The sequence below is a fragment of the Montipora foliosa genome, unplaced genomic scaffold (genome assembly GCF_036669935.1).
Source record: "Montipora foliosa isolate CH-2021 unplaced genomic scaffold, ASM3666993v2 scaffold_439, whole genome shotgun sequence".
Taxonomy (NCBI): domain Eukaryota; kingdom Metazoa; phylum Cnidaria; class Anthozoa; order Scleractinia; family Acroporidae; genus Montipora; species Montipora foliosa.
The window spans coordinates 107,501-122,500 of NW_027179744.1; the positions used below are offsets into that span (position 1 = coordinate 107,501).

Consider the following 15,000-nt stretch of genomic DNA (forward strand, 5'->3'; position numbering starts at 1 on the left):
CCACCACTACCCATTGTTATTTTATCTTTAACTTTTCAATGTCATCGGGCTCGAAGCGACGCGCCAATCGTAATTGGCGGCGTGATGAGCGCCGCTTACAGGCTTATTTGCACCGGTGCGTCATTTGTTTCGGTGCAGATCAAACTTCCCCGTACCCGTCTAGTCAACTCCCCTGCTGTCGGCAGTTCTGCCATGAACACTGCCTTCTCCGCTGGTTCGAGTGTTCTCGTACTCCGGGTCCTGTCCAGGGTTGTCCTCACTGTCGCGCTGGCCTTCTCCCCGTCAACCAAAATGACCGCGTCCCCTCCGCCTCTGCCGCGCATCCCGTCAGCTTTCGGTACATTCCATACCCTTCTCCCTATGGCCATGTTCACCTTGACCGCGCCCCACCCACTGCGAGCGAAAGTGATGACCTTTTCTTAATCCGCCAATTCCCCCACCGCCCCCGGGTTGGGCAGCCCTTCGGCGTGCGTACCCCGCGTTTTCTCGTGATTTCTCATGATATGCCTTTTCCCTTGTTGTCATTTATATTTTGTGTGATTCACCTCTAAGCGGTTTGACAACTCGTTTGGAGTTACCGCAAACTCCATCGTTCCTGTTTGGCCTGTTTTTCGCAATTTTTTCATGTTTTCGAGCGACCGGAGTCGCTCAATCTAAGGGGAAAGGTATGTTAAAGAAGTAAAAATTGCGTGTTCAATTGTGTCTTTCTTAAATTAGTTAACGATGCGTCTAAATACTTTTGTCGTATCATTAAAATTAATTGTGCGTAACAAATGCTTCTGCAGCTAAAGTTAATTGTGCGTAACGAATGGTGCTGCAAGGCACAAAGCTTTTTAGAGTGAAGTGTGTTTATTATTTCTAGTAGTTTGAAGTTGTCTCCAGGTAGTGTGAAGTTATTGATGATTCAGGAAAGACTTGATCTTGTGTTGAAGTTATAGACAGTATGTTAAGAGACGGACGTGACCACTTCAACAAAGGAGCCACACCGTTGCCAGGCAAAATGCACGTACTGGAAAACACAACTAGGTTTATACACAAAGGCGTTCTAATGTCTCTCACGGAAACTTAAAACACAACTAGGTTTATACACAAAGGCGTTCTAATGTCTCTCACGGAAACTTTCGTGCGTGTGCTGGCCTCGTAAACAATTTAATTCATACCTGGACAAAATAGGATATATTGCCTATTCGGGATTAATCCATCTGCGTTAATTAACTAGAGAAGCTAAAAGAACTCTGTTGACAAGTGCTTCTAGTACGTGTTGTCGTGCAACTGCTGTACTCCTGGTCTTTAGTGTATACTAGTAAATAAAGGCTGTAACGCTAAGCTAAAGTTAGGTCGAATGTTGTTGTACTGTCAGGAAACAACCCTGTAGTTCCATCCTTATTGTTGTAGAAATTCCGATACCGTACTAATCCATTAATCCTGTATTGACGTTATTAGTTTAGGGCTTGGATTAGCCAAGTACATTAATTAATATTGTTAATCCCTTGTTATTTCGGTTGGTTTAGTCTTTGTTACTTTAAGGTTATTAGTTGAGAAGTCACGTTCTGTCCAGAAGGTTTAGGGTAGTGATCCTGGTCAAGCAACTACTGCGATTGGTCTTAGATTGACTAGTTCATAACCTAGCGGTACTGCAATTTTTAAGTCATCAACATGGACCATGTTTCGTGCAGCCGTAGGTACATCTTCGTAGTTCATGTTAATCACTCCTTTTTGTAGTTGAGGTTATCACGTTCTAAGCCTCTAATCCTTTGACCAATCGCAATGCGTTGCCTGGACCGGGAGCGCTAATAAGTAAACGAATCTTTCGATCTAAGGTGCTCTTTTGAACAACTACTTGTAGCGAACGTATTCCTAGGAACTGTTGTAAGAACTGAAGAGAAGATTAAAGCAAGTGAGAAGTTGATTGCTGTTTGAGTTCCCGAGTTCCTGAGTTCCTGCGTTCGACCGCAGAAGGTAAAAGGGAGTAGAGCTAATCCCTGCCCTTGGCAAGAAGCTCCCTTTTTACAATTGTTTGACCGATGATCGTCGATTTATCTTCGGCTGTTACTCGGATCTCCGTACTGGCGCTCGTTCCGAGAAATAAGTGAAATAGCACATGAATCACACTTAGAATTCTCATATCGATCAGATTCTTGTTGTCAACAATCTAAAAGATAAAGAACAATTATGTGGGTTAAAAGGAACAAAATTAACCACGCAAGCTTTCATTGCGACTCAAGATGTCCGTCTCTCACACTGCATGTTACAGTATTTGGCAAAAAAAAAAAAAAATGGCTAGGTACGCAATGCGTACATGTGGATAGCCACTTCGACACCCTACTACAGTAGAGTGTTCTTAATTAGTACGATGTCGTTGTCATTCCGGTTCTCACTATTCACTAATCTGCATAGACTTTGAAAATCTGAACGAAAATCAGTGGCAATAGTCCATAATCGTGATAAACAAAATGCACCTCAACATTGCTCTACTTCAAACTTTCATCAATCTTTATGCTTGCTATAACCACTAACTCTGCACCTCAAAATATCTGCAATCTTTTTACTTGTACACAAGACATACATCAGTATAATACTCGCTCAGCATCTTCTAGTAACTACTATATTAATCATGCTAGGCTCAAACATCATAAAAACTCTTTTTCCATCGTTGGTGCTAAAATTTGGAACAGGATTCCCGAAAGCTATCGAAGACTACCAAAGCACATATTCAAAAAGAAAATTCAGGCATTACTATTTGTAACTTTAGAAACTCTGGACAGTTATGCTGACACTAGTACTCTTATCTCTGAAGTAAAAAAGGCATCTTAATTATAATTCAATCATAAATTATTATATTTTTCTTCAGTTTTTATTACTTTTTTCCTCTTTTGGCAAATTATGTATTCAAAATCGACTTTTTTAACGCCTTCAATTACTCCTTAACACCGCCTTCCTAGATTAGCTCGCTATTTGCAGACGGTGTTCATTGTAAGTAATTTTCTGGAAGACTTAATAAACTTGGAAAGCGTGGTTGCTCATAGACCAATTTCGATATATTAAAATTCAGTCCCAACCAAAAGGCATCATCTCGAGGCTCTGGGGAATAAATATAAGGATTTGTATGAGTTTATTCCCCTCAGCCTCGAGATGATGCCTTTTGTTTAGGACTGAATTTTAATATATCGAAATTGGTCTATTTAGTGTCAATTTTGTATCAAATGTCATTATGGATACGAGGTGTCATATGCAGTAATCATTTACATAAAACAATTTTGATTACCATGAATTAAGTCCAAAAGTGTCACTTTTACCTCTGTCTGGTATTAAAAGTATTAAAATTGTATATACAGTTACCGCAAACAAGAAGATTTCAAAACCGAATGCAAGTAAATGTGTTTAATAAGTATATTGCAGGATTTTGCATGAAGGAGTAAGGTGTTTTGTATAAAAGATATCCATAATCAAATTTAATTGGCATTAATAAAGAAGGCTTGCTTGTTTGCTTATCATCCAAAATTATAACAATCTTCACAATTTTATTTATAATTTAAATAATATAAGAGCCTATCACCAATTATAACCTGTTTATAAGTGTGGCAGTTTCTTGATATAATGAGCACCAAAACGTGTAGCCTTGGAACAGTTATACTCTACCCTCATTCTATTCCCAGCTTCTCACACTCAAAGAAAACAGCCTTTGGATCAAAATCAAAGCTGAAAATTTTGCTAGACAGGTGTTAAAGCAATCATTCTTTCGAAATCTGAGGGGAAAACGGGAAGGTTTCTTTTTTTTTTTTTTAACATAGTAGCACATTAAATTGTTTATAAAAAAGAAACTGGGGGGATAAACTTTGGTGACGTTCAATCATGAAAAATTGGCTTTATAAAATTAACGAATTCGAATTGATGAAGATAAAAGGATTTGTGAGCTGAAGTTTTGTGGGTTCGCTCATTCGCTCTGACAAGTACTAACACTCGAAACTGCATGGCGAAAGCTCACAAATCCTTCTCAAGCTGAATAAGCCCCATTCAACTGTCGCACTTCCGCCGTGTCGAACTCAATTGAATTGAGTTTGACTTACGTTCGATAAAATTTCGACACCTAATTCAGACGTCGAGTTTAATTGTGCCGCATTTATTTCATAAAAAGTCTTGTTCAATGCTAGCTAATGCTGCTTCAGGTAATGCGTAGTCATCAAGAAATTATGTCCATATATTACAATAATATATTCACTTGATTTGACACGGCAGAAATTCGACGTTTGAATAGCCCTTTTCACGGTTAGTTTTTCTCATTCGCGTTACAATACAATCTAGCATGCGTGTGAGGCAATTTTGGGCTATTTTGTAGTTTTTGTTACAGCCCGTACTCGTACTGGAAGATTGATAAAGAAGCCTGAGAGACTGGACCCGTGAATAGTTATACTAACCCCACCCTAGTGTGTAGGACTTAGAGTGTCATGTGACTTTCGTTGTTGTTCCCGCTCTTGTTATCGAAGGTTTTTGTACGTCGCAGCATTTCACTCGTATACATCCCCTTTGTAAATCGATGTGTAGCCGAGTCCAGTGGATTCCTAACATGGTCCTTCACAGCCGGAGTAAAGGAGATATTTCAGCAGTAAATTTGTAATTCTTCGCAGGGTCATCAGTTGCAACCACATGGCCACCGGTTCCTCGAGCAAAATGGAAGACTTATCTCAACTCACAGTCGACCAAATTCGTGAAATGCTTGGAAAAGAGGGATTGCCGACTACTGGAAAGAGAAAAGTCTTAGTGGAAAGGTTAGCGAACGCTCAGCATGATTCGAAGTCAGATGTTATTGCACCAGAGTTAAAGGAAGGTTCGAATTTAGCCGAGGCTTCGAAGGAACCTCTTCAAGTGAAAAGTGAAGTTGAAATTCAGGAGGTTAGTTCAATTAGACGTAAAGCCAGAGCCTTGCAAATGGATATGGATGCGTTGATTCAGGATATTTTGTATCTAAGTCAAAATGCAAGCAACAAAATCAAAGTGCAGTTGAGAATTGAAAGGCTAACTGTGTACCGTGAGAATTATCTTCAACTGAGAAATGAATTAATCGCGCTTGTTGCACAGGATATGATGGAGGAGGAACTCCGAAGATGGGGAAAAACTCTGAGTGAAGTAGATAAAGCTGTGGATGCTGCTCATGAATTCCTAAATAAAGATTGCGATGTGGGAGATCACTCCTCGAAGGATATTGCATACAGTGACAGTCGTGTATCCTCAAATCTGAAATTACCGAGAATTGAGTTGCCAAAGTTTAATGGCGATGTGTTGAAATTTCAAAATTTCTGGGATCAGTTTGAAGCTGCAGTGCATAACAATGTTGATTTGCCAAATGTTCAGAAGTTTACTTATCTACGCTCGGTGCTAACTGGAAATGCCTTGAAAGCAATAAACGGATTTGAAGTAACCGGAGCAAATTATGAAGCAGCTGTTGAATGCCTTAAACACAGGTATGGAAGAAAACGTATGATCATCTCATTTCTAGTGAAATCTGTCATCAAGGTTGGATGCTAAGTCAGTTGTTAATGCATCCTCCCTCAGAGATCTCTATGATACCTTTATGAACAGAACTAGAGCTTTAGAGGCTCTTGGAGAAGATTCAATGAGCCATGGATGTATTTTGTTACCCCTTTTTGAGACCAAGTTACCACCTCAGTTATTGGAAAAATGGGAGTTGACACTTGCAGACACTCAAGAAGATGAAATAGGCCTTGAATTGTTCTTTAAATTTCTTAACCGACAAGTTGTGTCCAAAGAAGCAGGAGAAAGAAGTTCAAATCGGAACATCACCCCAGGCAATCACAGTTTTGATAAAGGTAAAAAACCGAAGAAAGTCTTCATCTCCCAAAATGGGTGGTGAGAATGAGATGTATACTGCTTCTGCACTACTCGGTGAAACACGCCCTCCAACACAGCCAAATTGTAATTTCTGCAAGGCAGATCATGACTCACAAAATTGCCCAATGTTTACACTGGACGAAAAAACGGATTTTCACATATAGCAAATGTGGAGCAAATGCATGGAAAATGCTACGTTTGTGCGCGTTTGCTTAGATTTGCTGAAAAGCAAAGATCACATTTGCCACAGTTTTTCCACCCATGGCAACGCTCGTAAATGCCACATTTGTTTTAAATTTGCTGTTGTGAGTAAAAGTACGGATAACATGGTATTTTTTGTGACATTTGGAGGGGTAGTAAACATGATGTTAAAACTAAAATTTTGCAAGTACTTTTCCTGAAGTTGTAAATTTGGTCAAACTTTCATCATTGCACCTTTTTACAAGGTGGGTAAAAGCGAGCAAATATTAGTTTTTGTACCCGTTTGCTCGGAGCAGCAAATGTTTTCAAATATGAATTTTTGCAGAGATTGCTCAGAATAGCAAATGTGGCCAAACGTGTAGTTTTGCAGGGTTTTGCTCAGGAAAGCAAATGTGTTCAAGGATGTATTTTTTGTAGAAATTTGCTCGGGATATTAAATGTAACCAAAATACGACTTTTGTCACATAATTGCTCTGCATACCAAATGCAGTCAAAGAACCAGGTTTTCATGCTTGCTTACGATAGGAAATTTGACTATTTGCTCGGGTAGCCCTGTGATCAAAAAATAAAATTATGTTTTTGCTCACGGTAGCAAATGTGATAACAATATCATTTTTGCTTAAAGTAGCAAATATGAACAATATACATGTAGCTTTTGGTCAAGATAACAGATGTGATCCAAAAGATTACTTTTGCTTGTAATAGCAAAATGATTAAAATGTGATTTCACGCCACTGTTCTTTAATTAGGCCAGAGGTGAATGCTTTTCCATCACTTTTTTTTTTCTCAAATTAGCAAATGTAATCAAAGAATCTGTTTGGCATTGTCCTTGAGATGGAAGATGACATACCCTTGAAACTCTGTTGATTGAATACTACAACAACCATTTCAATAATAAAATAAAGCAGGTTTAATTATCTAAACATATGCAATAAAATGTCACATTCCCAATTTTGACTATTAATAATGCAAGTGCACATTGAGATGGCAATTAAATAGCTCTGAAACTTGGATGGACATACAGTATTTGCAGCATATTCATGAAGCTGTTTTATTGCCCTTTAGACAGTGCCTCTATACAATGGAACTCAAAGGTGAATTATTCCTTAGAAACTAATGGCGAAAGTAATCCATTCTCAAAATGCACCTGAAATACAAATGTTACATGCAAAAGAATGTAGGTAAGGTAAATAAGATGACAGAATTACTCAAAGTTTTTCTTCAAATTCGTGGCCGAAACAGACACTGTACCGTGATGCAGAAATTAGTAACAACCTAATGCAATACAACTAGCAGCAAATTATTACTCATGTTAATAAATAATTGACTTGTGTGACAGTAAGTTCCTAATTATGATAGATATACAGGTATTTAAATCCTAAATTAAGTTTAATTAGTTATATTGTTTAGTTCGGAGCAACGATAATATAAGGTATATCAAAGGCCTCTGTCAGTTATTAGTCATCTCTTTAAATTGTTGAAATTATTTTGCCTTTCTATACATGTAGTATTTTGGAAATGTAACCTGCAGAAGCGGTTTCATTTTGCTTCAAATACTAATACAACAATTGATTTGGATGAATGCACATTTTGAATCCCAAAAGCATAACAAAATATCCCTTACGCAGTAAACTTGGCAATGTTACAGCCAACGGAGAAGTTAAGGCTGAGTTCAGATACCAAACATTTGATTGGGAATTAATACAAACTTACGCTGACCTTAGGACAACATAATAACTGCCATATAATACGTCACAAGTATATGCACAGTATAGTTCCATATAAGAAAAATTCAGTATCTAAATCGAACCTGTCTGAAAGTTGAAATAGCAGCTAGGAGAATGACTCAGCCATTTCACATTCATTCATATGCTACATTGTATTTTTATGTAATTGATATAAGTTATTAGGTTTGGTATCTAAACTGCGCCCAATACTATTATCAAACAACTTACACTAATGATGCACCAACCACAAACTGTGGTGAAAATTTTGTTAAGCATTGTTTGAAAGCAAATTCCTATAGTAGTGTACTTGAATCTAAGTTCTTCAAACACGTTTATCTACAGAACCAGATGGAAAATACTTCACAGTATGCTATAACAAATTAACTGCATGTTTAGACCTACTTTACAAGTCACATCGAACTATATATGGCATGCCATCCGCGAGTTCAAATGGAGAATACTACAAATTAATTAAAATGCTATAACAAATTACTGTAACTGCATGATTACACCTACTTTACAAGTGACACCGAACTGTATAAGGAGTGCCACCAGCCAGTTCAGATGGAAAATACTAAAACTAGTATACTATCATCATCATCATCATCATCATCATCATCATCATCACTATGACAAATTAACTGCATGGTTAGAGCTACTTTACAAATTACATCGAATTGTATGAGGCGAGCCACCCGCCAGTTTAGATGGAAAATACTACAAATTAGTATAATATGACAAATTAACTACATGGTTAAACCTACTTTACAAATTACATTGAACTGTATAAGGCGTGCCACCCGCCAGTTCAGATGAAAAATACTACAAATTAGTATACTATGACAAATTAACTGCATGGTTAGACCGACTTTAAAAATTACATCGAGCTGTATGAGGCGCGCCACCCGCCAGTTCAGATGGAAAATACTACAAATTAGTATACTATGACAAATTCACTGCATGGTTAGACCTACTTTAAAAATTACATCGAACTCTATGAGGCGCGCCACCCGCCAGTTCAGATGGAAAATACTACAAATTAGTATACTATGACAAATTCACTGCATGGTTAGACCTACTTTACAAATTACATCGAACTGTATGAGGCGCGCCACCCGCCATTTCAGATGGAAAATACTACAAATTATATTATGACAAATTAATTGCATGGTTAGACCTACTTTACAAATTACATCTAACTGTATGAGGCGTGCCACCCGCCAGTTCAGATGGAAAATACTACAAATTAGTATACAAGTACTACTTTATGACAAATTAACTGCATGGTTAGAACTAGTTACATCGATCTGTATGAGGCATGACACCCGCCAGTTTAGATGGAAAATACTACAGATTTGTATACTATAACAAATTAACTGCATGTAATTGAGTGGTACTTATATTACACCCATCTTTCAATCATTGATGCCACGTGCAGATACGTCTATTAGAAAGATATCACTTCAACTCATGTTACGGCTTATGTTTGATGTATTTAGTATTGAAAGATCACTGACAATTTTCTCAGACTTAAAGGATTTTGAAACCTTTCTGATTTTAGTCAAAAATTATTGAGAAACGATTCCTATATTAGCACAGGTAATCACTGATTGTTGCCCTAGACATTCGACTCTGCCATAATTACCGGATGCCTGAAACAATTCACTTGACCCCAGTTCATGTCAAAAGATTAATACAGTGTATCCAGAATAACAATGACACTACTCTACCCAAGTATTGACATAAAGACATTAATTTACAATTGCATCACAATTTGAAATCAGTGGACTGTCTGTTTCTTGCACCTAAAGGAACTCCCTTCAGCACTGCATCTTGTGGTTGAGGTAGGCCCTGGAAAATATTCACACCAGTCAATCAATCAATCAATGCGTAAGCTGCATGTACATTTCAATGAATGATGTAACACACCACTTTGCCTTTCATAAGCAATCCTCCGGTGTAAGTGAGACTGAATAATGAAGCTAAAGCAATTGCAAACTGGAAGCCTGTGACAGCCTCCCACAAGTGTCCACCTTTCCAAATTGACCATTTTGTGCATGTAATAAAATCAATAATAGTTACTGAGCTTGAGTTTCTTATGAATTTTAAAATGGAATTAGTGTTTGATGGCTACAACTCAAAACAACTTTTGTATTTCATCTATAATTTGCTCTTTTTTTCTTGGGTTCCTGGCCACAAAGCACTAAAAGCATGATGTTGTGAGTTTTACCATATCCAATTAAAGCAGTGGAGCAATCATACAGAAAACTGCTCATTAAAACAAAAGTTTTGATAAAAATTCTCCAGGATGTCCTTTTTGTGTTGTTACCGTGTGAGCTACATGTATACTAAGTACTTATCAAATAAAATTTGAGGTTTCATGGGGAGAAATTGAAAATATTGACAATATCAACTCTAGCCAGCTCTCAACATGTACATGTATAGTAGCTGTATAATCTTCCACGAGAAATGCGAGAAATGCATTGAGTACTTTACTATAGAATACCCGAAAAGACAATTAGATTTTTTTGTAAAGGCTCGCATACACCTGTAAATGTACATGCCAACAAAATACAAGTGCCCAATAACATGTGAGAAGCTTTGTATACAATACAATACAATACATACTTGATTGACCGCTCCCCAACAATGAAACACAACGAAACGACAGAACAGAACAACAAAAACTGTTAAGAATCCCAACTGGCTGGAGGCAAACCAGTTGGCTATTTACAAGTGCAGCTGGGAAGTTGAACCAGGGACAACCAGGATCAAATTCAACTAGTGGTCAGAGCGGGTCTTGAACCCGGGATCACCGGATCTCAAGGCAAGCGCCCTAACCACTGGGCCACACTGCCTCCAATTGTATACCAATTGTCATAGGAAATAGTTACATGTATCCTTGCACAAGCAATGTGGTGTGCAGTAGCAAGGTTTGGTGGAATAAGGCTGCATATCCAGTTATTATTTCACTGTCTTCCCTGTATTCTGATTCGTCACAATTATTTTTTATGGCTTGGTATAAAAGGCTTTAGGTACTAAACATGTGAGATTGTTTGGTCATGAGACACCAGTGAAGGTATACCATGTCATAGGAAAAAAAAGTGACAAGTACACTGTAACAAGTCAGATACCTTTTTATATCATGTCATATGAAATAGTTACAGTATATCCTTGCACAAGCAATGTACAAAAGGCTTCAGATACTAAACGTGTGACATTGTTTGGACATGAGACAACAGTGAAGGCATACGGTAACCATGTCAGGAAATTTGTATTCCACCAAGCCTTGCCACTGCACACCACATCGCTTGTGAAAAGATATATGTAACTATAGCATACCCGGGCCACTAATGTGTTCTAGGAACAGTATTGTTTGAAGAACGAGGCATATAAAAATAAGTGGCAAATAAGGGGCCGGGTACAATAGACTTCAGCTGTCACAGGGATGCAGAGATCCATATCATTCATACGCCTTTCCTTATTATTGGTATTGTTTTAAATGGCCTTAAATTAATAACGTGATGTAAAATTACTAAAGGGAGTATGTTTGCAGAGGGAAGGATGTATGATGCGAATCTCAATCCAATGAATCAGCAATGAAACGTGCTATGAAAAAGAAAGGATATTCTATACAAAATTTAAGTCGTATACTTTCAGGTTATTATCAGTGAGGTGACCTACCGAAACTCCTTCGGCAATCTTTTGCTCTTCGGCGCTTTACGTTTTGAATCTTCCCACTCTTTTGCTTAAATCCACATGTAGCTGTTCGGCCATCCTTTGTTCCAAGCGTTCGTTGAACTCCGTTTGCTTTAGGAAGAAGGCCTCTATTTCTGCCATGAATTCTTCATTGATTAATGCTGCTGGCGTTGGTCGTAACTCTTTCTCGAACAACGTCTCTGAACTCCCTGATCAGAATCCAGTACGTCCAGCTGTATGAGTCTAGATTCAACGGTTCCATGTCACGCAGCTAGCGAAGTATATTGTTGCTAAGTTTCTCTGGTCGCCTTGGAATTAGCGGGAATCGTGGACTTGAAATAGGCATAGAACATTCCAAAGACCAACCATTCAACATTCATGACTCTGGCGTGTGTGTTTGTGGCGAACTGCTGTAAAACTATAAGGGCTGGTTCCCGACGTTATGGCCTGAATGGTCGTTGCTTTTTCTTTCGAATTTCGTCGATTCTTACTGCCATTTCACCCGCACAAATGTCAAGGAATCGCCGTATAAAACCTTGGTCGTCCGAAAAAAGAAAAGAAAGAGGAAACAGCACATCGCCCGCGCGAATTTCAAACCGTCGATAACCAAATTTTCATCGTCACAAAACCTCGTTTCCAGGGTCTCTGCGGCGGGGTGATTCAAAATGTGTGGACAATTGCCCCTAGCTACGAAAAGATCCTGGGAACGAGGAAGGCCCAAGCATTTTGTTTACCATTGGTTGGTTTCGTTGTAGGACGTTGCCGCTGATGAAACTCAAGAGCTTCCGAATACCAGTGCAGTTTTCGTTCAATAATATAACAGTTATGTAAAAATTGAAAGTTTGCCACAGCAGCAAAATGTGTAACAAATATTATATGCACATTGCCTATGACAACAAAACGAAGATGATGTAAATCACCATATTTGCTCCCAGGTAAATATGAATATTTATAGCAAGGAAATTTGCAAATTTACAACAAAGTCACATTCCGGCAATTCATTCCTTTTTGCTCCCATTGCAAAAGAGAGTAAATAAAATGCAAATGTACGTATTTTGATCCTTTGAAAATCAGTTCAAACAATAATGCAAACTATTGGTTTTGCGACATATTTGTTTGCATTTGCGGTTGAGGTCAAACTGCTATCTTTGCGGTGGAGCAAATTTGAGCAAATCTGTGGAAAGATTAAAGATTTGCATAGCACGCAAATGCCAAACAAATAATTACATTTCCTTAACATTTGCACACAAATTCCCTACACAACAAACATTCAAGTTTGCGCAGGCTTTACCTATCAAACCAAAGTTAAAGCAAATTTAGAGCCCTAAATTTGCCACATATTTGCTCAATTCGCAAACTCCAGTAAATGCATTTATTCGTCCAGTGTTAATGAAAAATCACTTGATGGCAGATGGAAACTAGTGCAGGAGAACAAACTGTGTTTCAGTTGTTTAAAACCTAGCAACCACAAGCACCTCTCCAGAATTTGTCGCCATCCTAAGTGTTCTGTAGCGAATTGTGGTCACCGACATCACTGGTTATTGCATGGGCAGCAGTCAGTTGTTACACCTCGGCACCTAAGCAACACTAGTTTAAGTGGATTGGCTTCAACTAAGCCTGCATTACCTACGAGAGAAACACTCCTACTGACAGCATTGGCCAGGTTAATTGTTGAGGGTCAAGAAATGACAGTCCGTGTTTTACTAGATAATAATAATAATAATAATAATAATAATAATAATAATAATAATGGCTTCATTCAGCATTTCCACAAGGTGGCTCTTCATCTGCTAAAATATATCATCTAAAATAAAAATAAAGGTAAAAAAAAAAAAAAAAAAGTAAAAAAGTAATAAAAATACAATAATAAAAATAAATATATCTATTTACAGTGCTTAGTAAAAACGTTAAGCTAAAAAATTATCTTTGACCTTTTTCATTAAAAACTTAAAAGTCATCTTAGAAAACTGGTTAAAATCAAGACAGTTCCTTACACATCCATGTAAAATGTTAAAGCTTTTAGCAGCTTGGTCTTGATAAATATATGACACTAATGGGATTTCAAGCTGCATAGCTGCACTGGACCTCAGCGTTCGATTGTGCATAAATTGCTTCAGTCGCAGGTAACCTGGCCATTCACGAGAATAAATCGCCTTATGAACTAGCTTTAACAACTGCCATTCGATATGTTCTTTAACTGGTAGCCAACTTAGCTTTATAATATCCTCCCTTTCAACAAATTTACCTACAACAAAGCTCGCGCATGCTGTTTGAATTCTTTGTAGGCGTTTAACAAGGTAATGTGGTAAATTATGATAAACAACACAATTGTAGTACAACTTGGAAAGTACTAGGGCCTGAACTAACTGCTTGCGAATATGAAATGGAAGAAAGTTCCTCAATTTCTTTAAGATTCCAAGAGTGCGATAGCAAGAAGCTGAAGTTTGCTTGACATTTTCTTCCCATTTTAGGTTGTGATCAATAGATTCAGGGAGTCAACGTTCGTATATACGAAAGAACATTGCAGAGGCCCTTGACCTGCAAGGTCCCTCAGAGCTATTAAGTGTCACAACGCTAGGTGGGGAAACCAGCTAAACGAAGAGATTCCAAAGAGTGAAATTTACCATTTCACCAATTAAGGGAGATTCAAAGGTGGAGATAGAGGCCCTTTCTATTTCCAAAATTTGTAATCCTCTCGGGCCAGTACAGATGGACTTCCATAAGAACTCTCATCTTCAAGGCTTAACTCTTGCAGATAGTTATCCTCGTGGTTCAGTTCAAGTAGATGTTCTTATTGGTGCAGACCACTACTACTCATTTGTGACTGGGGTCTGTAAGAGAGGTAGTTCCGGTGAGTCACTTGTTGCCGTGGAATCTTGCCTCAGCTGGATTGTCACGGGACAAGTAAACCGGCAATCAAGGCAAACTTCATCCATGCTGACAGTTGTAGAGAACGGTGGAGTTAACGAAACATTGAAAAGATTTTGGGAACTGGAATCAATTGGTATTGCAGAGATCGAAGACCCTGTTATTTCACAAGAGGAATAATGTGCTGTTGCTGACTTCAATAGAGGATTGAACTTTGATGGACATAACTATGAGGTGCGACTACCATGGAAACGAGATCCTCCAAAGCTAGAAAGTAATTATGCACAAGCTTTGAGACGCCTGGAAAGTGTTGAAAGAAAGTTAAGGCAAGACCCTGTGAAAGCTAAGGCTTACAAAACAGCGATTAACGAATATGTAGAGAAAGGTTTTGCAGAGGAAGTACCTGATCAGAGTGATGACAATGGAACTGTGCGGTACTTACCGCATCATGCTGTATTTCGTGATGACAAAAGAACGACAAAATGCAGAATCGTATTTGATGCTTCCGCACGAGAAGTACTACGAAATTCCTTTTTCAAGCAAGCAGCCCCTACAGCTTAGTGTTTTTTTGTTTTCTAACAAAATCCGTCCCCGGCCAGCTCCTCGTCAAAATATTCATCTCATGTTCAAGATTCTATTGTGACTTTGCGGTTGGAAA

At 38.2% G+C, this 15,000-nt stretch overlaps 1 protein-coding gene across 1 annotated transcript in view; it reads right to left on the minus strand.

Annotated features, from left to right (window-relative positions):
• Positions 1-14,968: 14,968 nt before the first annotated feature.
• The window catches only part of LOC137989096 (uncharacterized), a 44,153-nt gene continuing 44,121 nt past the window's right edge, over positions 14,969-15,000 (minus strand). Inside the window, exon 25 of the mRNA XM_068834981.1 lies at positions 14,969-15,000. This exon is cut by the window's right edge and continues 143 nt beyond it. Within this exon, the coding sequence (XP_068691082.1) occupies positions 14,969-15,000 (32 nt within the window).